The sequence below is a fragment of the Ascaphus truei genome, chromosome 18 (genome assembly GCF_040206685.1).
Source record: "Ascaphus truei isolate aAscTru1 chromosome 18, aAscTru1.hap1, whole genome shotgun sequence".
Classification (NCBI taxonomy): Eukaryota; Metazoa; Chordata; class Amphibia; order Anura; family Ascaphidae; genus Ascaphus; species Ascaphus truei.
The window spans coordinates 13,364,682-13,392,489 of record NC_134500.1 but is presented as its reverse complement, the minus strand read 5'-3'; the positions used below and the strand labels follow the sequence as shown (position 1 = coordinate 13,392,489).

At 41.8% G+C, this 27,808-nt stretch overlaps 1 protein-coding gene and 1 pseudogene across 2 annotated transcripts in view; both read left to right on the top strand.

Annotated features, from left to right (window-relative positions):
* Positions 1–27,808, top strand: part of TRPM7 (transient receptor potential cation channel subfamily M member 7) — a 70,926-nt gene that overhangs the window by 16,242 nt on the left and 26,876 nt on the right. For both annotated transcript variants that reach the window (XM_075575602.1, XM_075575603.1), the window contains exons 2-14: positions 14,433–14,512; positions 18,554–18,592; positions 19,128–19,326; positions 19,598–19,811; positions 20,522–20,646; positions 20,734–20,905; positions 21,148–21,322; positions 21,428–21,551; positions 24,459–24,531; positions 24,648–24,748; positions 25,274–25,408; positions 26,474–26,527; positions 27,539–27,679. In XM_075575602.1, the coding sequence (XP_075431717.1) occupies positions 14,433–14,512; positions 18,554–18,592; positions 19,128–19,326; positions 19,598–19,811; positions 20,522–20,646; positions 20,734–20,905; positions 21,148–21,322; positions 21,428–21,551; positions 24,459–24,531; positions 24,648–24,748; positions 25,274–25,408; positions 26,474–26,527; positions 27,539–27,679 (1,632 nt within the window). The remainder of the gene's footprint in view (positions 1–14,432; positions 14,513–18,553; positions 18,593–19,127; positions 19,327–19,597; positions 19,812–20,521; positions 20,647–20,733; positions 20,906–21,147; positions 21,323–21,427; positions 21,552–24,458; positions 24,532–24,647; positions 24,749–25,273; positions 25,409–26,473; positions 26,528–27,538; positions 27,680–27,808) is intronic.
* LOC142469361 (U2 spliceosomal RNA) lies at positions 7,211–7,315 on the top strand (annotated as a pseudogene).

Here is a 27,808-nt window from a genome sequence, read left to right as displayed (position 1 = left end):
CGCGTGCACGTTCCTCACCAGCAGGGGTATCCTTTCCTAGCCGGTCCCAGTCCCCCCTCGCTGCATAGCTCACAACGCGCTGTCACGCGTCAGCCGGCAAGGGATGCAAGAAAATTGCGATCCTGAGCGGTGACGCGTCACGTGGTGCGCTGATGAGCCTATCAGCGGCGGGGTGGGAGCGTGAGCTGTCGGAAAGCTTCCTCCACAAGGTAGGGGGTGGTGTGTGTGTGTGTGTCTCTGTGTGTCTCTGTGTCTCTGTCTGTGTGTGTCTCTGTCTGTGTGTGTCTCTGTCTGTGTGTGTCTCTGTCTGTGTGTGTCTCTGTCTGTGTGTGTCTCTGTCTGTGTGTGTCTGTGTGTGTCTGTGTGTGTCTGTGTGTGTCTGTGTGTGTCTGTGTGTGTCTGTGTGTGTCTGTGTGTGTCTGTGTGTGTCTGTGTGTGTCTGTGTGTGTCTGTGTGTGTCTGTGTGTGTCTGTGTGTGTCTGTGTGTGTCTGTGTGTGTCTGTGTGTGTCTATACCGGGGGGAGGGATCAGCACGGAGAGGAGGGCATTTGTGGGGCGGGGGGGGTGAGCTGCTTACCTTCCAGCATACAGCTGGCCGCAGCTCCCTCCTGCAGCCCGGGAGACCGACCCCCGCTGCAGCCATCCGCTGGAGAGGGGGGGGTGGTATCGGACGGGAGCAGCAGAGGGCATGTGGGGGTCCCTGCTGCAGCCCTCCGCTGAAACCCCCGGCCGCCGCTCCTGCTCCCTACAGACCGCATATAGTGGTCAATTGCCTCTCCACGCGCTACCTGTCTGCAGTGCGGGCGCGTGGTCTGTGGCAGCGGGGCCTAAGGCTAAGGCCCCGCTCCCTCAGTCAGCGCGCCCGCACTGCAGACAGGCGGGGCGCTGACAGACACAGACCGCGATATGCGGTCTGTAGGGAGTGGGAGGTGGGCGGGAGTGGGAGGGGGCGTGGATTGAGCGGAGGGACCCGCTACTCCCCTCCCCCCCCCCCTCCATCCACGGGCTCGGGCTGCAGGAGGGAGCTGCTGCGGGCTGCTGTAAGGTAAGCAGCTCCCTCCCCCTTCTGCCACAACCCACACACACACTACCTTGAGTAGGAAGCTGCCTAATGACAGCTCCCGCTCCCGCCCCGCCGATAATTGGCTCATCAGCGCACCACGTGACGCGTCACCGCTCGGGATCACAATTTTCTTGAATCCCCTGGCGGCTGACGTGTCACAGTGCGTAGTGAGCCGTCAGCGAGGGGGGACTGGGACTGGCTCGGGAGGATTCCCCTGCTGGTGGGGAACGTCCGTGCCGCCGGGCGCAGCGGGTCCCAGCCCTAAGGCTGCAAACCAGGGCTGTGAGCGGCCCACAGATCAATCATTTGGATACTATCTAGTGAAAATAAAGGTGAACAATAGCGCTCATGCAAACAATGAATTACAAAAAACCTGTGATATAGTCATATAGAGCTCCCTGAGGAAGAAACCCACTATTAGGAGTTTCGAAACATGTAGGAGGTCTTTTGGCATTACTGAGACACCGTAGCTGTGGAGAACAAGCGGTGACGTCACAGGAGGAGTTGATCGGCTGAACTCTGGGAGAAAGCAGCAAGCAGTGTGCAGCAAGCAGATACCCGAGCAGAAATGGAGATCCTCTTTCGTGGATTGACGCAATTTCACCTCGCAGCAAGCGGTCCCATATGCTGATAAGACCATTTCAATAACGCTTATGTCCTAGTCAATTTTGGTGAGTAGGTTTCCAATTTTACACCAAACGGAGCAAGTTTCAAGACATCTGGTTCCTATGCCAAGGCACAGATAGTTCTTTTTAGTATAATTCTTTTTCGTATACATTTTTGCATTTTTAGTGTAATCAATTGTTTTATTTTATATGTTATACTGTATTTTATTATTGTATTCAAATTGCTCTCTTTATACATCCTAGTTGTCCCTGGGTAATGCACTATTGCAGTGTGTATGCTTGTTTTCTCTTTTTCTCTTGAGGAATCCATCAAGAAAAGAACTTTGTCTACAATCACATTTAAACCATTCCTCAGCGCCACAGGAGGTGTCTTTCCCCTACATTTGGATACTATATCCTTGTAAACAAGCAATAAAGTTAAAAAAAAAACAAAAAAAACTAAGACGTAGAACAGAGAGACTACATAATGTGAACTCCACTCTCAGACACACGGCATCTACTGCGACTTGCAGGAAAACTGCAACTCTTAAGGCCGTGATTGTAGTTGCCATGTGCGTGCGACGGAGCGCGTGATGTCACGCACGCCTGCCACTCATGCAGAACCTGCACTTAGGTCCGTAGCGGAGGCGTGGCCGTGACGCCACGTGAGTGGTTCATCCACATTGGCTGAAGCGCACGTGACCCGGCCATCGCGCGTAACGAAAAGATTATTTATCTTCTCCAGAATCGCGTGCGCAGTCGCACTTCATCTGTCGCGCGCTCTATGGGTGGCCTCTAAGAGAAGAGGTTTGTTTGCGCCTCTCGCCCGAGTGATGGGTGAACTGAGCTTGCAGCGATTGGGGAGGCGTGGCGGACGCATCACCAGGCTGGTTCGTCCTCATTGGCTGAACCGCTCATTATAATCTCAGCCTAAGAAAGATTAACAGTGACTAATTACCAGCTACAGTTGTCTCTATACATTAATATTATATTGGCTACTATTTTTCTACACTATCTAGACCAGGCAGTGGTGGATTTCCTGTTAGGCCCGGGCCTAGGGCGGCAAAATTTTCCATCCCCATATACTTTTGCCGCGCTGTCGAGCGAAGTCACTTAGTTGTTGTGGCCGCCTCCTTACCCGCCGCCCTCCTCCTCCTGAACCGCAGCGGCGTCTTGTTGCAGCGTCAATTATGTCATGTTACCATGGCAACGCGACAACATTGGCTCAGAAGGAGGTGCTTTCTAAGCCAGCTAAGTGCCATGGAGCGGTGGATTTTCAAATGCTCCGCTGAGACCAGGGGTTCTTAACCAGGGGTTGATCGAAGGGGGTTTAGGGAGAGATTGAGAAGGTGCTGGGATTTGTTGAAGATTTAATTTTTTGAATATTAAAAATGATCTGAACTCGAGACATCAAACATTAGTTTCCATTCTTTATTTGTAAAATTGTATTACTTTTATTCTGTTTTATTCTGTTTTAAATAACACGTGGCTGATACATCGTGTGACAGCTTCTTTATCTCCTGCCATATAAATGCGTGGTCGACAGGGATCCACACATTATGTTTCGTCTCTGTTCGTTACACGTACTTACGAAAAAGAGAGGGCCCTATACTAAACGTTTCAGTCGAACTACTGGCGTGGTTGAACTCCGTCGTTCATATGAAATCAAAATATTGAAATGGTACCAGTACTTCATATATAAAATTATTAGTATGGGGTGATTTGGCACCTTGTTGGTCCCTTAGGGGTGATTAGGGTACAAAAGGTTAAGAGCCCCTGATCTAGACATTATTTACCATTAGGCTTGTGCTATTTCCCTTTATATTATTTAGATTGCCTGATTTGTTCATTTAAAATATATTCTCTGTCAGTGTGTCACAGATACATACTGACACACGCAACCGCCTACAGGGAGGGGGAGTGCCGTGATAGCCAAACTCTGGCTCCTAAAAATTCTCCCTGGCTCCTAAGATTTGATATTTGTGTCCACCCCTGGATACTAATTTCTTCTATAAAATGGAATAAAGCTAGTAATGCAACAAACGTGTGTGCATGCATGTGTAATTTTAAGTGCAGAGTGATTTTACACAGGGGGAAGTTTACCCTGCCCATACCATTGTTCCCTATAAATGTAATAGAAACGTATAATTTTGGCAGCAGTTGATAACCATTCGGCGCACCTAATCTGCCCATTTTCCTATCTGCCGTAAAACCTCAGACCCTATTCGATCTTTGGCTTCCTTTTGTATTTAGAGTAGCCTTTGTCCATCACGAAATTTATTTTTTATTTTTTAACTAACCGTACCTTTTTTTCGTAGCAGTTATGTCTAGCGCATTCTCAGTAGATAAATTTATTTTCGAGACAGCATGCAAAGTTAAACATTGTCAGAGCAAAAGTACCTATAGCTCATGGCGGGAAACCCCCCCCAGTGCATAACCTTTTTGTTCAAGGAAAAATGAATATAGGTAGAACAGAAAAATAAAATATGTAGTGACACTCCCAGGATATCTCTGGAGTAGTATCAGAGAACCTCCAAAAATCTCCAGTCCTCACATGGAATCCCAAGTTAATAAAAAGAGAGAAAAATCGGACATAGCGTAATTATTATTTTATAAACAAGAAATGGCGGAACAACCCAATATCACTCGCATAGAAAAGTTCAAATTAGCCATTCAGGACAGGAGCTAGGAGTGGCGGTGAGACCCTATATACGCTATGTCCGATTTTCTCTCTCCTTTTTTGAACTCGGATTCCATGTGAGGACTAGAGATTTTTTGGAGGTTCCCTGACACGATTCCTACATCTGATACTCACTCCAGAGATATCTTGGGATTGTCGCTACATATTTTTCTGTTCTACCTATATTCATTTTCCCCTGAACAAAAGGTTTTGCTCAATGTCTTTTGTCAACGCTAACAGCTGCAGGGAAAGTTAGAGGTTATTCAGTATTTACACTGTTGTTGTGCTATATTATTATAGTTTGTTTACGTGCATGTTTTGCACATTGCACTTTATTATACACTTTTGCATACATCTTGGTTTACCTTATTAGCGATGGTCTTTCTCACTATATTCCAAAATTAAGCATTGGGTTGCAGTGTTCTTGACCTTTAGAGGGATGATAAGCTTACAGCCAGATGAAACCTGTCAGTGGCAGAACTACTGCCGTTCGGCTGCACCATGGCCCACGACTTTCAGGGGCCCAGCCTCCTACTCGCCGAAACAGGCCCAACTTCAGCAATCGCCTGCTGAGTTGGCTCCTTCTGCCCTGCTCCACAGGTAGGGCCCTGGGCGGGAGAGGGGTGGGTAGAAGAGGAGCAGGAAGAAGCTTTTATTTTGTTTTTTACACCGTCACCTAATCACTGTTACAGTATACTTCAGTGGGGAAACAGAATACATTCGATATATATGAATTGCTTGACTCTGAACACATGATATTGTGTGTGTTTCTTTTGGTCTGTTTATGTTAATTTCTTTCACTTTAAATAAACCAAAATGTGCCTGAATCCTTGGCAATCCTGTCATTCCACAAGGTATTGCAGGTAATGTCAACTTAATAAACATTTTTCTTTTATAGATAAGTTAGATCACGTGATCTGGATTTCATGTCATAAACCAAATGTTATATGCTTTATAGGAAGCTCTACATTTCCTGGAACAATTCAGAGGCTGCTCATAAAACCTGAGGCTTTGGCACGGCGCTATTGGAGCTAGAATGCTGAATTCAGAATGTTAATTCTGTAAATTCCTCAGGATAAAGATTATCGGCGTGTTTTACTCGACCTCTCCTGAAACCAGTGTTTCTTGATCACTCCAAGGAAAATGCCAATTCAGTTTAACAGATTAATTTAGTTCAAAATAAAACCGCAGACTATAGTGATGGTAAGCAGTGTCCGTTTGGACTTTCTAACATCAATGTAAAGAATCCCACTGGCAATATTTAAAGGCTGTTTTGAAGGAATTTTTTATATTTTTTTTGTAAAGAAAGGTTCGTAGTTTACTCTTTACAATACCCAGTTTTGGTCAGATTCAGTTGAATACATTTTGGGACGCTAATTAAGATTTTTTTTTTTTAATAATTATAGTACGTTCTGTAGCGTGAAACCGTTTGCTAGAAAGCTCATGAAGTGTAAGGTCGGTGAGAAATGAGAACGTGATAGAAGTTGGAAAGATGTGAGAGGCAGATAAGGGGGTTTATTTTAAGACAATGAGTTCTGTCCATAAGAGCTACATTCCACTCTGCGCCTTTTATGAAATCAATAAGCCGAATACATTTTAAGCATTAGCTGAACTCAATACTGCAAAAGCAGTTTGGACAGTTTTGCCAAACAGCAGCAAAATGTTTAAAATATGTCTTGTCTATCTTGAATGCTTTCAGCAGATTTCTTGAGTGCACGCTAGGCTTTGAAAGGACAAGATATGTTTTCCTTTTTCTTTTGCAGTAAGAGAGTTGTATGTTCGCCTACTCATCAATCATCTAGTTGTAACCAATAAAGCATATCACTACCAAGCTATTAGTTCAATTTGATCCGCCTCTAAATTGCAGTCGGCGTCCTTTCTTATGTTGTCAATCTACTCAACCAAACTATTACTGCCTGATTTTGGTTCTACCTAAAAACAAATATAAATTGCAATGCAAGTGTAATGGAAGCTCCTTCCATGTTCTATTACAAAAAAAAAAAAATTCCAACCAGGATTCTTAGGAACCCATGGGTTCCCTGGGCATCCCTAAAGTGATACCTGTAATTTTGAGGTCATACTAAAATTGCACCAAATACAGAACAATTTACAATGCATCTGATCTCTGACTTGCTGTTAGAGAGCGTTGGGGTTCCTCAGAATATCACATAGTGTTCCTTAACCAAACAAAGTTGGAAACCACTGTTCTATTAACACAACATTCCAATGAGGGCAAGTATTTGTTTGACTTTTTCAGTTACATTGTTTATACCCCCATCTAGTTAGCATCCTAGAGAGACCTGCAATGAATTTGTACATTGTCTTTTTACATGATAAACACAGTTTTGCACATCAGCAGGGTTTATCATATCTGACTTGATTAAGGGAGGTATTAACAGAAGTGTTGATACATTTCCTTCTGCACAACACACTAACATATGTTTGATAACCCATCACTATTGCTAAGTATTGCCAGAATCACAAGATGGCGGAACACTCCAGAAAATTCAGAAGCTCCTGGATTTCATTGTTTTCAGCCATGTCATGATTTTAAAAAGATATTTCTTCGGTATTAGGTGATACCTTTTTTTATTTGGACTAACAATTGATGTCATAGGACAAGCTTTCGAGAGTTCTCCTCTCTTCCTCGTATATGTATATAGCCAATAAAGAATATCACTTGTGCGCACATTCATGTCTTAGACAGGTCTGCAACCCTGCCTTTCAACCATTATCACCTAGCATATAGTGCTTCCACTGCAGCAAGGGATTCTGGGAAATGACATGCAAATGAGCACACAATGTGTCAGCTTTTGCCTGTGAATGGATATTCCAGGCAAAAGGTGACACATTGTGTGCTCATTCACTTCTCAGCCTTTTGGCTAAGATCAAATGTAGTATCTGTTCTACCTGTGGCAGGAGTAGGAGGTGGGATGAGCCCAAGATTTCTTGGACCATGCACCCCCGCTGGAGAAGTCACAGAGGAGGTGGGGGTGGGGTGTTCCAAGTACAGTTCCTCCGTCTGTGTGAGGCTCACTGTGGGCAAGGTTACGCCCTTCCGAAGCTACAGATGATACGTGGAACAGTTACCAGCATTGGACCCTGGATTTTACAGATCTACTTCCCTCATTCCTGTCACCCCTGGGCCTTCTGACTAAGGGGGGTGGGGGGGGTCGAATTTTTTTAAACCTGCCCAGCCCATCATGGCTGGGGTGCTCCAGCACGGACATGCAGCACTTGGTGTCCTGCTATGGTCACTGTAGCAGGGCACCCACTTACACATAGCACTTACCTTGTGTGTGTATGCGGAGGAGATGCAGTGAAGCACGGCTAGTCACCGTCTCTCTTCGGAGAGAAAACGACCTGGGGAAGTGGGCTTTGGCCGAAAACCAGTCTTGGACTTCCTTACGGGCCTTCTGAGCGGGGAAACGAAGAGGAGGACATCCAGAACCCTGATGAGATGGCGTCAAGGTACCCTCGGACCTTCCTGGCCATCGGGCTGAAGATCCTTGGGAGCAGTAACAGGACTTGTCTGACTTCGGGAGGACGGTCTCAAGCTAGAGCACCCAAGCCGCTGAAGCAACTTCAGTTCAGGGGGAGGGAATAAAATAAAAAATGTCTGCGAGTGGTTTGACTTGCTTTGTATCTAGTCCCATGCTGTGCTTAAAAGCTGTGTGAAAAGCATTGCATTTGCTTAAATGGGCTCCATGTGAATGGATATTCCAGGCAAAAGGTGACACGTGTGCTCATTTGCATGTCGTTTCCCATAATCCCTTGCAGTGGGATCACAGTATGCTAGGTGTTAATGGTTGAAAGGCAAGGGTTACAGACCTGTCTAAGGCCGCGCTTATAGTGTCGGCGACGACGCCCGAAAACAAATGCATTGTCGCCACCGCGTGTGCTTATAGTAAGCGCGATGGCGACAAAGCGACGTGGCAATGCGATTTTTGGAAGCCGGTAATATTTGATTTTTCAGGGGCTGTCGCCTAATGTGATAGCCCCCGAACCAATCAATGCCCTGGTCGCCCGCGACGCCGCCGCAAAGCAAAATTCAACTTTCGCTAGCGGCGACGGTTGACGTCGTGGTCGCGGGCACTGTACGGGCGGCCTTAGACATGTGAATGTGCTCGCAAGTGATTCTTTATTGGCTATATGCAATACGGAGAAGGTTTGTTGCCTTTTTCACCCACCATAACTTAAAATGTATGTATGTTGTGCATGAGGAATAACTATTTCCTGGTAGATTATCATGGTTTGTGTCATTGTGCGAAAGCACTAGAAAAGAGTTGTGAGAATTTAACACGTTTCTTCCGACTTGACTGCAGATTTATATAAACTATTCCAGTTTCCACAGTGCCAATGGAGATTGGGAGATAAAGACATTTAGTGGCTTGGAATTTCTGCCTTTAAGCTATGGCAGTGGAGCTTGGCATGCTGAGCACATGTAGAGCACATGTAGAGCACGGTGATCTGTCACATGTCGGGTACTTTGTAAAGTGCACGGATAAGGAGGGTCACATTTTAATAGCAGGTGGAATTGCAAACTCGTGTAGTTTCTCTCTGAAAGCGCAACGCTACAAACTGCAACTTTTGGCACATAAGCGATTTGCTGCAAACTGATATAATTTAAGTGGATGAATATGAGTTCTGCCTAGGAGTGTACACAGAGCGGTTTTAAAAGCTCTGTGTGCACCATTACAGCTATAAAATAGCTTGCACAACCTGTGATTTAATCTACACTTCTCTACGACCAATACATCTTGTAGACTGCTGCACTACGAGATTTTTAAATGACGACCGGATAAATCCGTTTAATCCCTAGCATTCACTATTTTAGCCATTTCCTCCTGGAAGATTACAGATTTCTGTGACAGTCTGTTTCTGTATTACAATTCTTATTCAAAAAGTTATGACATTATATATATATATATATATTTTTTTTTTTTTTGCTCAATTTGCAAGTAGACGTCCTGAAAATCTTGCAAGCTTTATGATATTTACCCGTTAAGATATTAATGAGGTCACTGCACTGTCATTTACAAGGATCGTTTTGATTGCAGTCAGATTTTGAATATTGGTGGGTCTTGATCTGTAATTGTAGGCTGCAGGTTACATGGCATCTCTTTTATGCTTCATATGCGCAATAAAATATTTTTTTCTTTTTATAGTTGCCACCATATTATGGTAACAATGACGTGTTACTAGCTTTTATTAAGGGATTTATCCTGCGTAACTCCAATAATCATGCAAATTATATACATGTACTAATTACAATCTGAGTAACAGTCACGCTTTATATCTTGGTTTTGTGGAATTTTTTTTGTGCAAGTTTAGTGCTAAAAGCATGACCGACAATGTGATAAAAATGTCATAGAGGTCTAGTCAAGCGGTATGTAGCGGCAATTTCAAGGTTCCATTACAGTTATAGCAGAGATTACAAATGTGGCCATTTTTAAAGTCCCTGTAGAAAATGTACCGCAATATTTTTGGGAAAGGGATAACTATTAAAGGATAGATTTGTCCATTGCTCAGCGCCCAATGGTGCTTGTTGGGGGAGGTGGGGTGTGAACACAGGATGGTGTGTGCCAAGACCAGTGCGAGAGCCTTTTACCTACTGGACGTGAGGAGGTCCCTCACACAGCCTAGAAACCGCTCCTGCCACGCGATTCATGCGGTGCAAGTGTATTTCCAATATGGTCGAAGTGACGCAGCGTGCACGGGAAACTTGGGAGATTCGTAGGCCTCGTTCAGGATGACAGAGACAGGAGGTGGAGGGCGCGCATTCGTGTGCGTTCGTGTGTGTGTGTGTGTGTGTGTGTGTGTGTGTGTGTGTGTGCGCGCGTCAGTCTGCTGGACGATGTGTGCACATCATCCCCAGCAGACCGTTGCTAGCGTTGAGGAGGCGGGTCTACAGACCTCAGCTTGGGGATGGGTGTTGCACTGTTCAAATCATTTTCAAGAATGATTTGTTTGGCTGCCGAAGTACCAGTGACGCTGCTGCAGCTTGAAAAAGCAACTTGAGTTGTTTATGCAAACTGTAGCAAGCGTCAACTCCATACTTCGGCGACAGGGTAGCTTCTACCCTGACAACTGCTATTTACTTTAAATACGTTGTTTCGAACGTGCGCACGTCGCAAAGCAGGCACCCTGAACGAGGCCTTAGCGGCGGTTCTTCGTATGGATTTACATGGCTGTCCAATAGAAAGCCACAAACTATGACACTGCAGCTTCCTACTGGCCTGTCGGACCTGTGGGATGCTCGCCATTTCGTTTTCCCTGTTGGGTCATGTAGCACTGTTTAACTTCACTGGTAAGTATCTCTGGAACCAATGGTCCGGCTGAAAATAATGCAGCACAGCTCCAGTGGACCTACTGGTTCCCGTAGTGTTAAACAAATGCACACGGCCAGGCGGGACTGCTGCTTTAATTCTACTGAGTACCCCGAGACGTAGCTGCTATGTTATGGGGTCTGGCGCTCCATGGGTCCTATGACGTAGTAGCGATGTCAACAGTTAGGAAAAAATAAATCTTGTTCTGTTAGGCGAGATCAGCGCAGGATGCTATCTACACTGATGAGGAACCTAAAGGGGGTGGCCGTTCCATCATCAGTGATGGAGAGATTGCCGGAGGGGCTGCCGCAGCCCCTCCTGCACTCAAAGCGTTAAATATATGGTTTTACAAAGCGGTAAATGAGTTTATAGACGTCATACTGTACTATTTTGTTGGTTTTCTTGTTTTAACCTGCTGAGCTGAAAACCTACAATTACGTTTTCTGAGTGCTAAAGGCTTGGCATAAACTTACTAGTGCTTTTTCTGTCATGGATTTAAGGAAGGATAAATTCAGAGCTACAGTGTATCTTGAGCAGGTACTGTATTTGTGTTATTGTTAGTCTTCTAATGCAGTTATTTTTAAGTGTTATTTTCAAATGGTACTTAGAAAGGTCGTGTGTGTGTGTGTGTGTGTGTGTGTGTGTGTGTGTGTGTGTGTGTGTGTGTGTGTGTGTGTGTGTGTGTGTGTGTGTGTGTGTGTGTGTGTGTGTGTGTGTGTGTGTGTGTGTGTGTGTGTGTGTGTGTGTGTGTGTGTGTGTGTGTTTTTTTTTTTTTTTTAAGTACCATACCATATTGAGATTGTTACATTCTTTATGAACACATTTGCCATTCACCTGCTTAAAACGTTTACATAAGGGTGCAAGTTATTTTTCAATTTGGATTTTAAAAAGTTTTGTTTTTATTAACATAATTAAAAAAAAAAAAAAAGAGGTTTTATTTATTTATATATAAAATATTTTACCGGATACTTTGTTAAGCCTTGGGACCATGAACAGTCTTTTGGAGTCTGATTTCAGATGATAGGTACTGCATGTGGTAGGGGTGAGGAGCTTGTTCAGGTAGCTGGGTAGCTTGCCCATGAAGAATTTAAAGGCAAGACAGGAAAGGTGAACTTTGCGCCTAGACTCTAGTGATGACCAATCTAGTTCTTTGAGCATTTTGCAGTGATGTGTGTTGTAGTTGCATTGGAGAACAAAACGACAAATTGAATTGTAGAGGGTGTCAAGTTTGCTAAGGTGGGTTTGAGGTGCCGAGCCATATACTATGTCTCCATAGTCAATAATTGGCATTAGCATCTGACCAGGAGACTTAGGGAGGATTTGTTCCTGTAAAGTACCCCTAGTTTGGCATAGGTCTTGGTTGTCAGGGTATCAATGTGCATTCCGAATGTTAAGTGGGAGTCAAACCATAAGCCCAGGTATTTAAAACTAGTGACAGGGGTTAGGGTGGTGTTAGCGTTGGTTCTAATCAGGAGCTCAGTCACTGGAAGCTTTAAAAATTTAGTCTTGGTCCCAAATACCATTGTTACAGTCTTGTCAGTGTTTAAAAACACTTTGTTTTGGGAAATCCAGTTTTCGAGTCTCAAAAAGTCAGACTGAAGTATGTGTTGAAGGTCAGAGAGGCTATGGCTGTGTGCATATAGGATTGTCTCATCTGCATACATGTGTATTGAGGCTTCCTTACAAGCTGTGGGAATATCATTTATGAACACTGAGAAGAGTAGGGGCCCCAGAACAGAGCCTTGCGGGACACCACAGGTGATATCCAGGGGGTTGGAGTTAGAGCCTGAGATGGACACAGGTTCACTTCATTATGCATCTTTTAGGGTTATTTAAAATAAAAGCAAACGTTATTTGACTTAATCTGCAGCAGTCTCTAAAGGTAAAGTCATAATCTACTCTAAAAAAAAAAAAAGTAATTGTAATTACATTTCAGAAGATTTAAGAAAAGTGTGTTTGAGTTTGATGTTAGATATTTTTTTTTGTATTTTAAGAGATCTCTTCTTGCCCTTGTTTTTTAAAGCGTTTATTTTTTATTTAATTTTATTTCCTGGTTAAGGAGATATGGGTGGGATAAGGCTAAGTGCCTGGGAACTTAAAATGAAGATTTCCCCAGGTCCCATTGCAGTTTAACAGTCACCCCAGAAGCTAGAAATGAAGAAAATCATGATTTTTTTTTAAAAGCAGAACATTCTTAGGGGACAAGATACTAACAGTATGAGTTAAACGTAGGATTTTTCACTTAAAAAGGGAGAATATGTGAAAGCAGAAAGTATTTGTCATTATTTATATTCAGCATTGTGTAGACCAGGGGTGACCAACTCCAGTCCTCAAGGACTACCACTTGCAAAGAAAATACTGTCAAGCGCTTCGGTGTATAGCAAACCCACCCAAAGGTGTCCAGGTCGTCATGTGGGGCTGTATAGAGGAAGCAGTAAAGGGCCACGAGGGTGACTGGAGTATCTGAGTAAGGCAATGACCCTTACCTTAAACTCAGCTCCTGGTCTGGGTCCCGCTGTCCTCTGTATTTAGCTCCTGGTCCAGGTCTTCAAGATATCCCTGCTTCAGCACAGGTGACTGAGCCACCTGTACTGAAGCAGGGATATCCTGAAAACCTGACCTGTTGGTGGCCCTTGAGGACTGGAGTTGCCCACCCCTGGTTTAGATGTACTGCATGGATTTCTGTTTGCTAACCACCTTAGCTCTGTTGAAACGGTTTATTTTCTTTGTAGATATTTAAGTATACCCCACATTAAGACGTCTGGTCTTTATGAACACTGTGAAAATGTAGACTCATTGTTTCAACAATGTAATTTTACTTGAAATTACATCAATTTTATAATAATATGGATCTGCTGTAAGAGCTCACACTCGTCAAAGTTTAGTGCTTTTTATGCACTTAAATTATGTTGTTGTTTTTTTCTGTGGCTATTATTCTCATTCTACTTTGCTGAAATATCATGAAGTACAAAATATATTTTGCTTAATTATGCAGAGCTTCGCTCTCTGCGTGATATGCACAGCAATTAAGAAATCTAACAATACAGTAAAACTAATGTCATGCTATTAACACCGTATTACAGCCGAGTCCGTTTTATCTAAGGTTTGGATTAAGATGCCAACTGATACTGTACGTGCGAGGAATGTTTCACAGCACTGCTTCTGTAACAATGATATGTCCCATTGTCATTTTTGTCAAGTCACTTGTAGATCTTTCTGGGCTAAATAATTCTTAATAAAAACATAAACAGTTGTGAGTAAAACATGAATACCAAGTATTACATGTGCTCTCAGTTGTAATATATTTAAACCGATGGGATAGGTCTGCAAAAAAAGTGAGAAATAATATTGCCTGCTCTTGTTCAGTTTGTTAAAAGCCACATTTGGTATGACCAAAACGTACATTTCTATTTCATTTTCTAATCCTGGCTAAAGCTACGTAACCTTTAATAACCATTACATTTTTATAAATATATTTTGCTTTAAGTAGTTTTATAAATTAACGTGTAATATTGAAGGTTTTAACTTGCGCTTACTAATACTGAAACAAATGTGTAATTTTTTTAAATCATAATACCATATTTTGGTGTATATTGAAAAAATATATTTTCATTGTGTAATGTCGGTTTAATATGTCACCAAAAGGTTGGCGTATTATTATTATAAAAAAAAATTTTATTGTACAAAACGACTATTTATAGCTGCAAATAGATTTACTCTTGGTAATGTGTATTTTCTCAACTTTTATTTTGCAGTCCCAGAAATCCTGGATAGAAAACGCTTTCACCAAGAGGGAATGTATCTATATTATTCCAAGTTCAAAAGACCCACACAGGTAAATGTAAAAACCTCTTTGTGAACAATATACCTGTATTCCTCTTAAGACAGGGGTGGCCAACTCCAGTCCTCAAAGGCCACCACCAGGTTAGGTTTTAAGGCTATATCCCTGCTTCAGCACAGGTGGCTCAATCAGTGTCTCAGTCTTTGACTGAGCCACCTGTGCTGAAGCAGGGGTATCCTTAAAACCTAACTTGTTGGTGGCCGTTGAGGATTGGAGTTGGCCATCCCTGCTCTGACATTGGTGGACAACAGACGGCCCTCAGGGGTTTTACTTGCAGTCCCTTTACTGGCTGGCCTCCCCTGCAGCCTCCTCCCTCTCTCCCCAGTGCAAAATGAGCGGAGATGTTACTGTGGATTGTACTGTAGCTCAGGGGTGCGCAAACTGGGGGGCACGAGAATTTTTTTGGCGGGACCATGGCTGTTAGAGGTCTCGCACTCTTCCTCAAAGCATGTCAATTAAATACCGGGGAGCGCGCAAGGCCTCTGTAACTCACTTACCTTCTCCGATGGCTCCGTCAAATGCCGCCGGAGGTCATGTGATGTGACATCACATGACCCCACAGCATCATTTGACGCCGGGTACCAGGTAGGGGGGGGCGACGACGCAGGGCCAAAAGTTTGCGCACCCCTGCTGTAGCTTCCCACTCAATCCGCTGCCTAATGACCGTGTTAATCATGAGTTCACAGTGTAGGAAGAGTAGTGGGAAGGTTTTTATCAGTATGGGACGGGGAGAAGCTTTTATCCTCAGCTGCAACGTCCCTGTCTGTGACAGATATATATATATCCCTTTTGAGGGCTCCGTGGCCGCACATGCAGCACTTGAGGTAGATCATGTTGCCTTCCACTGCTCTAAGAGGAGGCTTGTGTTGCTGTTTTGGAATGTGTACCATGTGATGCCACTTTCCAGAATACATTAGTATTCCATTGCAAACTAAACAAGGCAGCACAGTAATTAATGTTGATGGAATTGAAGATTATGGTGAAGCTGACCTGCTATTAACCCTTTGCAATGCATTGCTGTCCCTTTTGGCAACTAAAGGGCTACTAGCACTGCTTGGTAAAATGATTTTTTGTTTAAAGACCTTAGTCTTGGTTACCAGCGTAACTTCCAGGCATTTACAAAACAGGTTAAACTCTGCCACCTGTGTAATTTTGATTTTACATGGAGACGGGACTGGAAAAATATCCCCTAGCTGCACTGGTCCCCTGCGGAGCAACGGCTGCAGAATGTCTTTGTATGCCGAGCTGTGGCTCTCCGCACTGCTTCTCGAAGTCACGGCTCACAATGCCTTGCGTAGCACAGCGAAAGGCTTTACAGGGCGCCACATTGAGAAGCAGAGCGCTGACTGCTCTTCTGAAGATGTTCTGCAGCAGCTGTGGTCCACACGCCGCCTCCCCCCGACCCCCCAATTTTCCACTAGCCTTGGAGTACCTGGCTTGGAGAGATGTCTGTTGGCGGCGGTGAGCATCGGATAATCCGTTTCGATGTTGGATAATGCGTTCAGCGGAAAGCATTATCTGGCTGCGGATAATCCGTTCAACGGATAATGGACGTCGTATAGCCTGTATGTCTTTTGTTAGGATTTATGGAGGAGTTTAACTTGTCAGTGCAAGTTGTTTTCCCTAGCAGGAGACCTTCAAGTAAACATTTTGTTATTTCCTTAAACTCAAATTTAAACTACAAATATTTTCTTCGGGTCCTGTGTAATTTGTACTATCTGGTGGTACTTGTTTTTTTCCCCCCCTTTATCTCTTTGGCTAATGTTGCAGCATAATTTGGTTTACATAAAAACGGCAGAAGAAAAATGTGAATTAACAAACATGTACAAACTGTCATCGAAAGAGAGATGGGTAAAGATTGTAGTAACCTTCCAAACAATTTGGTGTCTATGGAGACGTTCATTTTCTTAAACTGTATTTAAAATACGTATACTTGTGTTTTGTTTTTTTTGTGTTGATTGCTTATTTTTTTTACCTTCTAAACACGCCCGCCCTATCCTTCACGCTGATTCTAGGACAGACAGCCCATCTAATACTGTAGTAACAAGAGGGGGAGAGGGAGTATGTGGTATAATGCATTTTATTGGACCAACAAGTAGTTGAAATGTTACAAACTTTTGAACCTCTCGGGGTTCTTCATCGGGTAGGTTCACAAGCTTGTAACATATCAACTACTTGTTGATGCAATAAAAGGTATCATACCCCCTACTCCCCTCTCTCTCCTTTGTTGCTACATGGAGGAAAGAACCAATGTGTCGACCCACCCTTCTTTGCCCCCCTAATACTGTATTTACTCCTCCATTGTTCTTTTGTTCATGGGTGGTAAAGTGCTGCTAATTAAGTGAAATATATGGAATGCTTTTGTCCATCATTACAAGGATGACCTATAAAGGAACAGTACCTACTAGGATGAAAGTGAACTAATGACAGTGGCATGTTTAATAGGTAAAATGCAAATGATTTGAGACCATTCTTAAACAAGTCAGACAAGTATACGTCATTTAACTTTAATGTCTCCATAGTAACCAAATGGTTTGGAGTGTGTTTACGATCTTTAACGCCTCTATTTTTTTGTAACATGACCTTATTAATGTGTTTTGTATACACGTAAATTGCTGTTCCAGACTGTGTTTGGAGCAATACTGGGGAAGAACAAGAATTATCAGATATTCGACCCAAAATAAATCTAAAAAAAAGATTTTTTTTTTTTTTTTTTTAACCAAAGTACGAACTAAGTGAAAATGTTAGTTGTGATTGAAAGTTCCTAAGGAAGCTAAATACAAAATCTATATTTCTTTGGCTGTTACATAAGGGGTCTTTGCTGAAATAAATACAGCCTCTTACTGTATTTGCAAGCGTGTTCTTGATGAGGCTTCAAAGTAGTGCTATTATAAGTCCTGGGAGGAGAGTTGTGAGAGCTGGTATCTTTATCAAATGATGCTGCACTCCCTTTTGTTATGCTGTTTAAGAACTAAGTGATTATACTCAGTAACAGTGACACTTTGTAGCATTCCACAAGGTATATGTTAATCCAAAGTTTTTTTTTACCTTTTATTGCCATCATTTGATCACGGAACTGGTGGAAAATTTGCAAATGAGTAATTGGGTGTTTCAATTTCCACATCACTTGGAGCATAATCCTTTTTCAACACCAAGCTTTTATATTTAGACCTGCTTTTACAAGTTTATTTATAAGATGGTAGGAAGTAATCTTGTAAGCACAGTTACTTATTATGTTCTGTAGTTGCTTTTGGTTCATATTGACCAAAGTGTGGGAATACAATAACCCAGGGGTGCTCAACTCCAGTCCTCAAGAATCCCCCTACCCCCTCCCACAACAGGTCAGGTTTTAAGGATCTCTCATCTTCAGCACAGGTGGCTCAATCAGAGGATCCGTATTTTCCAACGGTCAACTGAGCCTCTGATTGAGCCACCTGTGCTAAGGCAGGGATATCCTGAAAACCTTACTTGTTGGGGGGGCTTGAGACTGGGGCAGAGCTCCCCTGCATTAACCTGTGAAACACAGAGAATGTAAGTTTGTTCTTCTGTTTCGAAAAACAAAATAAATGCCTTAAAGCAGCAATTCTGGCTGCTCATTCTTTTTGTGCCCGTGACTCGGGGAAAACAGAATGGCCATTTAAATCTTGCGGGATTTAGGAGCCGATTGGACAGAAAAAGCAGCTGGGTTTGCTGCCTTAATAATCAAAAATCAATATTACTTTTCATTGGCATTGCAAAATGATGAGTAAAGTATTTAATCCTAATATTATTCTTACTATAAAGTAAAGGAATTCATAACAAAAAAACTAACATACCATCAATTAATGAAAAAGAAATCTGGTCACTTAAGTTGTTCAGAGGTACCCCAAATTCCTCTTCTTTGTTATATTATTCCTCTTCCTCCCCCCATATCTCTAATGCAACATTTACTTGGCTCGTTCATGTTACCTCTGGGAGATAGCTCTGAAATACCCACCTGTGCACTTGCATATTAGTGATTCACGACTGAGTTAGTATATTTTCCTTGTTCCCCAGATGCCTTCCAGGATGCCAGATTTGCCAGCAACTCGTGAGGTTCGTAGTCGACATTTAGATTTTAATTTACTTTTTCTTTTGGCACTTTTGTTTGTCTTCCTGTAAACTGTAATACTGTACAGAAGCCAAAATGAGACGCCTCACCCATATACTGTATTTAATTCAGAAAGAAACACACAGCTGCACTTTTACCTGTAATTACTATATAGTTGTAATTGCAGTTTTTAAAGTCTTCCATGTTGCTAAGATTCTCTACTTGGATTACATAGGTAGTATAACCGATCCATGCACTTTATTTAAATGCATTGCCTACTTTGTCCTTTACACTTTTACACGAGTGTGTGCAAAATACAGGTAATATGGAGACTGATTGCACATCGTTTGGATTCCTTTACATTTGCAAGTTAAATATTTTGTAACATTTTTTTCCTGCAGTAAAACACTCACAAATACTTGGTCGATAGATCAACACATGAAACTTTTTTTTTTTTTCTTTTGCATTTGAACGTTTTGTAGATGACATCTTACCCATGCTCTTAACCAGAATAAACATGCTGCATTGTTTTTCAAACAGATGCTGCTGCGGTCGCCTGGTCCGACAGCATGCATGCTTCACCGCAAGTCTTGCAATGAAATACTCCGATGTCAAACTAGGTGAAAATGTCAATGAAGAATTCGAAGAATGGTCGGTGGAAAAACATACAGAAGAAAGCCCGACAGATGCCTATGGCGTTATAAACTTTCAGGGGGGGTCACATTCGTACAGAGCAAAGGTACGGAGATAAAATAAATCAAGTGCTATAGTTCCATTGAAATGCCTTGGCATTGTATGAAATATTTATTTATTCAAATGTTCGATACAGCTGTGGGAAATTTAGATTTATTCTTTGGAATATTTCTATGGTCTTTCTCCTCGTACAGAGGGAGATGAGTTAATAATTTAAGAAGACAGTACATGACGTCTCAGAGCTGTAAATAAAAATAAATTCTCATGTTTGGCGGTCATTGAATTAACCTGGTAGCTCTTTGCTTCTGCCTTTTCAGTATGTAAGACTGTCCTACGACTCCAAGCCTGAAGCCATTTTGCAGCTGATGCTGAGAGAATGGCAAATGGAATTACCCAAACTCGTTATCTCAGTGCATGGTGGAATGCAGAAATTTGAACTTCATCCACGCATCAAACAATTAATTGGCAAAGGTCTAATCAAAGCAGCCGTGACAACAGGAGCCTGGATTATAACTGGAGGAGTTAATGCTGGTAAAAAACAAACAAACAAGTCCTATGTATTTTATGTAGCAAGTGCCAGTTGAACTAGCTTTTGTAGATTAATGAGAGCTTGCTTCTGAAATCAAAGCATGTCAGCAAACCATGGAGACCGTTTCTACCAATTACTGTCTCGACTAAATGTTTTCCTAAATTGTAATTACCAAAATTGATATTTAGTGGTTACAGCTCCATTTTTTTTTTTGTAATTTTTTTTATACCTAGCTATTTCTTTAAATGTGTAATCAAACATAGCTGGGGGTCACAAACATCTTTATTTTACCATCTCTATTTTCTCTTTTTTTGTAAATTCTATTGTGATGCTTAAAGTGTCAAACTGCTGGTTTTTTTTTTTTTTTTTTTTTTTTTTACACTTCTTTTTGCATGGCTCTGATCATTACAACTTGCAGCTGCTTTACTTCTCGGATACATGTACGATAAAATCAAAAGATGTTATGTATATTCCATGATGCTCCTTATTGTGCTTTTTGTAGTTCTATTTGTGTCCCACATTAGAAAGCCCATACAATGATTTTGATTCTTGAAACTGTTAAAACTGGTAGATCTTTGAACGTTGCTTCCAATACCAACGCATATTTCTAAGTCGGACTGCGCCTTCAAGTCACTGTCTGACATTTTTGGGAATCTTTTTAAGGTTAAATGAAATGTGGTTCATGTTTGCGACTTGTCTTATCTGGAAACAGGTGTCGCAAAACATGTCGGTGATGCCCTCCGAGAACACGCGTCTAGATCATCGCGAAAGATTTGTACAATTGGGATAGCACCCTGGGGAGTCATTGAAAACAGAAATGACCTTGTTGGCAGAGACGTAAGTAGAATATTCCGCGTTGGAAAGTGCTTACTGGAAGGTAACATTTTCTCAAACGGGGTGTTTCACAATACTCTATTTTTTTAGGTTATGGCCCCATATCAAACCTTGCTAAACCCTCTGAGTAAACTCAATGTCCTAAATAATCTCCACTCCCATTTCATACTGGTGGATGATGGAACCGTTGGAAAATACGGAGCAGAAGTGAGTTTAAGAAGACAGCTGGAAAAAACAATCAACTTGCAACGAATCCATGCACGTAAGTCATTACGACAATCATATGACTCTCCAACCAGGTGCTCCGTATAAATTATGCAAAGAGATTTTGTACTCCAGTAATTTCACACCTTTTGTAGATTGTCATGCTTTTGAATAAATTAGTTCTTTTGTAGGTATAGCTTGTGGATGAACACTAACAAGATTAATAGCAAAGCATATGAATAACTAAATAAAATCCATGTTGTTGTATTTTTTAAGTGTGATTTTTCTTCATTTGCTCAGGTATTGGCCAGGGCGTCCCTGTGGTGGCACTGATATTTGAAGGAGGACCTAACGTCATCCTAACCGTCCTGGAATATCTTCAGGAAACTCCGCCCGTCCCGGTTGTAGTCTGTGAAGGAACTGGCAGAGCCGCTGATATATTGGCATATGTGCATAAGCAAACGGAAGAAGGGGGGTAGGAAGGATTTCCATTTCTTCTGGGGGAGGGGGGGGGCAGAGATTTACAGATCCAGGGTTCTAAAGAAAATAAACATTGTGTTGTATGTATGTATATTTACAGAAATCTTCCTGAAGGGTCTGAATCCGAAATCATTTCAACAATCAAAAAGACTTTCAACTTTAGTCAGTCTGAAGCAATCCATCTTTTCCAGACTGTGATGGAATGCATGAAAAGCAAAGAGCTGGTAAGCTGGTAACTTAAGGCTGAACATGCAGATCTAGTCATATTTTACATTTTGCTATTGTACTGCATTCTGTTACTGCCGTGCGCCATATCTTTTTAATTGTTTAGATATAGATATAGATATATATCTATATATATATATATTGATCTCTATATATCTATATGTTGCAAAGAAGTTCCTGTATAGGGAGTTGAGTGCAATCTAGCATGATCGATATTGTTAAAAGGTGATGCATATATACACTTCAATGTATTTGCATTTAATTATAAAGTACATTTACAATAGATACAAGATTATTATTATTATTATTGCCGTTTATTTGTGACGCGCCAACATATTCCGTAGCGCGGTACAATGGGGTACAGAGTTATATATATGACAAACTGTTACATACAGGTGAGGACTAACAAGCACAAACAGATACATAGAGGTAATGAGGGCCTTGCTCGCGAGAGCTTACACTCTAGAGTGAATGAGGGACAATATTGAAACAAGAAGGTAAATCATTGTAGGATAAGGTGTGGCTCAGGTTAAAATATGGTCCGACAGTTAAAGCCATTAAGGTTTTTGGGAGCGGAGGGGGGGGTTAGAGAGGTTGGAGGGGGAGGGCAGTTGTATGTTAAAGGTATGACGAGCAGGCTTCCTTGAAAGGATGAATTTTCAGGGAGTTTTTAAGCATCTGAATGCTGGGGGAGAATCTGATGGTACGTGGTAGGGAACTCCAGAGTGGGGGCAGCATGGGATGAGTCTTGTAGGCGTGACTGGAGGTAATTAAGGTGGGAGGAAAGGCAGATGTCATTGGCAGAACATAAAGGGCATTTAGGTATGAATTTGTGGTTTAGGGCTCAGATGTAAAGGTAGGGGGGGGGGGGGCAGTGTCGTTGAGTCCTTTTATACGCCTTTACTAAGGGTTTAAATGTAATTCTAGGGGGTATGGGAAGCCAGAGTAGGGATATGGTAGTGGAGCCGTAGTAGTGGAACGGTGAGTGAGGTAGACGAGTCTGGCAGCAGCATTTTGGATGGATTGGAGTTGGGAGAGGCAGACAAGGGAATGCCAACTGGGAGAAGGTTGCAGTAATTGATGTTGGACGTGTAAGCGTGGATTAGGATTTGGTACATCATGAGTGAGAAAAGGCCTCATCGTGGTGATATTTCGGAGGTGGAGACGGCAGGACGTCGTGAATGTGAAGAATGAAGGAGAGATCCAAGTCAAAGATGACCCCTAAACACCGGGTGTGGGTGTAGCGGTGGCAGTGGAAGGGGGAAATAATATTAATTCTGTTTGACATGAAGCATAACCTTGGCTGTTTAATGTCCTGTATTATCTTCTATTGCAATATATAGTAACATAAAATACATTTTGTATTGTACCAAAATCAACTTATGACAGAACACAAGAAAAGTCTTCAAAGTCTTCAGAGACGTTGAAAACTTTTATCATACACTTTTTTTATTTTAAATATTCGTCTTGATTAATTGATTTTGGTCTGATCTCGTATGTATATCTTTATTTATATAGTAACACACGTGACATAATATAACATATAACATATAATGGGAATAAGCGCTTGAGACATAACAGTAACATTAGGAAAAAGCAGTCCGTGCCCCGAAGAGCTTACAATCTAAGTCTGACATCATTCTTGGTATACTCAGTAGTAGATGGTTTTTTTTTTTTCCTTTTTATTTTAAAGGTACTCCACACAAAGTACAAGTCATTAAATCAAAAGATGGTTAAATTACACTTTTATCAGGTCATAATCGGTTTGCAGTTATTGCCAAACATCAAAAGTAAGCAGATATTCAAGAAGATTATAGTAATATTATTAATTTGACGTAGATGTTAAAACTGAACAACTCCACAAAAGTTGACCTAATAATACTAATATATTCATCCGTAACCCAAATATCACTCCACTCCATAAATAACAGGATTATTCCTCTCTGTCTCATTGTTCTTCACACGTGAACATAAACATGAATGTAGAAGGTGATTACATTTTGTCTTTTAGGACAGGGATGCTCAACTCCAGTCCTCAAGACCCACAACAGGCCCAGTTTGAAGGATATCCCAGCTTCTGCACAGGTGGCTCAATCAGTGGCTCAGTCGAAGACTGAAGCAGGGCCTGATTGAGCCACCCATGCTGAGGCTGGGATATCCTTAAAACCTGACCTGTTGGGGGGGGGGGGGGGTTTGCAGACTGAAGTTGAGCTCCACTGTTTTAGGGGACAACCTAAACCTACATAGTTGAGATGTGCAAATGCAAAATGATTGGATTCCTGGCAAAATGTTTAGTTGAGCTTTAAATACTGTAGCTAAAAATGTCCTCGAAATGGCACATTTCCACCATCAATTTGCTTTTTCACCAGAAAATCGCAGCTCCGTCACAATTCTCAGTGCTTCGCCATGCATTTCAATCACTCGTGAGAGAGCCCACTGGCTTGTATACCTCCTCAAGCACGCCTTCAAACAACACGTGGAGAGGTGCCTGGGAAATATGCTGACTTACAATATGCAAAGTATATTACAATTGGCATATTTACCATATACCTCAGGTGTGTTCTCTGGTATCGCTCCACGTGTTTGGAAGTCAAGGGGTATTCTAGCAAAATAGGACTCTGGTCTCCTCCAAAGCCCTATTTCAGGGTCTGGGTGGGAGTGGATATAAATTGAAATGTACATTGACTTACTGCTTGGCTATTTGCCTGCGAATTCTGATTAGTTTGATTAAATTGCAAATTTTTCATCGTTGGTGAACTCTTGCGAAAACTTTGCACATCTCTGGAATGACAGCCATATAGATATCACATCAAACTTGGATCATGTGTACCCATTTAAAAAAAAAAAAAAAAAATTCTGTAGCATTTAGAAACTAGTAACGTGTACATGTATTTCTTTTTAACCAGATCACCGTTTTTCACATCGGTTCCGATGAGCACCAGGACATTGATGTTGCAATACTTACCGCCCTTCTAAAAGGTGATATTACGGATGGTTCACATCAGTTTAAACATGCAAGGGCTCAATAACTTAAATTTTTTAGTGATTCAGAAAGCATTTGTATTAATGATGGACTCCTTTTTATATCTGTGTAGGCACAAATGCATCTGCTCTTGATCAACTGGTTCTAACACTGGCATGGGACAGAGTGGATATTGCCAAAAATCATGTTTTTGTATATGGACAACAGTGGCTGGTAGGTATTTTTAAACACAAATAGTTTTTAGTCTGTGAATGTTAATGCTATTCTGACTGTTATTTTATATTCTAGTTTTTGTTTTAGTAATATGCACGTTTTCCGGACATTACGTGTATTGTGTTGTAGTTCTAAATACTTGTACACTGCATAATACCTAGCTTTGCGCTTCACTAAAACGGTTTTAGAACTCTGAGTGCCGGAGGTGCCTCTGCACTCGCTATAACCTGATTGTTTTGTGTCTGGTGACTGTTGGGGAGGAATCCTTACGTTCCACTTCCTTCTAGATCTGGATCACAGGATGCGATCTCCTCTCGAAAAACGAGAAGGAACATGATGACGTAGCTACAACTTCTTCTAAATACATGTTTAAGCAATTAAAGACCAAATTGACCTGAGTTTTTATGATAATCTCTTCCATAATTTTTTTTCATGCTGCACAAATGTAATAATACTTAATATTTTTACCATTGAATGTAAATGTGCGTCTTTAAAATGATCATTAATACGAAGTATTCTTTTCAGGTTGGGTCTTTGGAACAAGCCATGTTAGATGCCCTTGTAATGGACAGAGTTTCCTTTGTCAAACTCCTAATAGAAAATGGAGTCAGCATGCACAAATTCCTAACAATACCCAGGCTCGAAGAACTGTACAACACGGTAAGTTAGGTTCGATATTGTAGAGGTCATTTTCCTCTGATTTTAAGCTATGCAAAGCCAACTTAACGGGCCTATCCCTATTAGGACCAAAGTGTTGTGTTTAAAGTGTCTCATATGGGTGATCGACACTTTTTTTAATTTCTTTTTTGGAAATATCCAAATCTAACATCTGTAAGTATTTTTAATTTGTTTTAAAGTTTAGACTTGGGATGGTTTTGGTTTTCCTCTGCTCCTTTTTGTTTGTTCAGCAAGTGTTTGTACAGCCTGCGTCCCACCTCCCTTAGGCTAAGGTCCCACTGCGCATGCAGGTGTGCCCGCCTTGCGTCCTGGCAGTGCGAGCACTTCACCGCGATCTGCAGTCTGTAGGGAGTTTTATTTTTTAGGCGCTGGGTTGGAGGGGGGTGGGGCAAATCAATACCCCCCTCTTCCCTCACCCCTCCCCCTACCCCAGCTGCCAGATACAAGTCGGAGGGAGCAGCACTTAATTAAAAGAAAGTGGAAAAGAGGCAGAGGCTAGGGTCCCGCTGATTGCTCCCTGGTGCACCACGTGATGCGTTGCCGCACGGGATCACAATCCTGTTGTAGCCCCTGCTGGCTGACGCGTCGCAGTGAGCCAGGAAGCGAGGAGGCACCGGGGACAGCCAGGAAGGAGGTAAGGGGCTTGTGAGAGGCGCACACACAGCCTGCTGCAGCGGGGACCTAGCCTTATTATCTTTATTGGTTCTCTGATACAGGTAAAGAAAACATTTAATTGACAAACACTTCCCCATTCAGAGACTCTTAGGAAATTCAACTGGTAACTAATTTCCCACACATTTCAAGCAGCCTAACATTTACTATTGACATTATTAGATTTGTTTAAGAAGACTGTGAAGTTTGATTTTTAGCCAACTATGTAGGATTGCAGAGTTTAAGCTCTGTGGAGCGCTTTGCCCTTTGTGTAAATGTAAAGCTGTTTTACATGTGTTCTTATTCGTAGTCTGTGTATGTATAATAAATATTGCCATGTTTTAACTTAAGTCTTAACATTATTATTGACGTATTTTCTTTTATCTGTTTTTAAAGAAACAAGGCCCTACTAACCCAACTCTGTTTCACCTTGTTCGAGATGTAAAGCAGGTAAAGGCAACACTTGTGTTCCCTATTTCATACGGATACTTATAAATAAATGTGTTCAAGCATTTTGCTATTCTTTGCGTTTAACTAATTGCCTTTTTTAAACTAGCCATGCCCCCCCCCCTTTTTTTTTGCATTTGTTTTATGCTCTTTTTTATTAAATTAACAGAATTTTAATCAGGAGTCTCCAGAAGCTAAACAGCACTATTTTTTTTGCTTCTGGGACCTCCGCCACCCACTGGTTTTTTTCTCTCTGAAATATTCACCTTTATGTCAATGTTTTTGGTCTCTTTTGGGAAATCAATATAGCTGTCATTCAAACCTCACTCCCACAGGCCAATAGGAAGTTGCAATGTCATCAGAGCATGGAATTACAGCTTCCTATTTGACGACTTTGGCAGCCCTATTTTATTACACGTTAATTATTCTATGTCTAAAAAGTTAAATATTTCTGGACTCGGGTGATTCGCAGCGCTATGAAAAGTGTGGTTTTGCTTCCATTAAAGACAAAAATATAAAATTGTTGGTTTGCGGCTTTAATGCATGTAGATACATCTTTGCATTTACCCACTAAACCATATTAATCCAAATCATACGTTGGACCAAAGACGCATTCAGGAAACGTCAAACTCAGTCTTTGGATTATGTTTTGGAAGAAATACAATGACAAGTGGGGATTTGCAGTAGACGTTACACCATGTCTTAGGGTTAGAAATAAGGGTTTACACTGTGTACAGAACCAGAAGTTACTTCCTGGCAACTCAATATTAGGAGAGAGGCAAAAACCCTCTACCATACAAGGCATTGTAATGACAAAAACGTGTATCTACATACTTCACACAGGTTCCCCATTAATGTTACTAGCTGCATGCTGATTCTTCTCATGGAGTCTCTCAACATAGCTGTTATGTTATAATGTGCAAGTCGGCATATTCTAGAGCTAGAAGCTGTAAAGAACGCAAACAACTTTGTCAGTAGTTTGAAGATTATTTCAATTACTTTTTTTGCTCCTAGGGTAATCTTCCTCCAGGTTATAAAATTACTTTGATTGACGTGGGACTTGTTATCGAATATCTGATGGGTGGGACGTACAGAAGCAACTATACAAGGAAACGCTTTCGCATTATTTACAACAATCTTCATGGCGGTAATCGGGTACGTGCAAGACGGCATTATCTCTGTTGCAGACAAATTGTCCACTTACGAGGACGATGTGTTGATAAATAGAGGTAGTCATGCAGGCACACTTCCTAAGTAAGGCATATAAATAAACCGTGCCTGTGC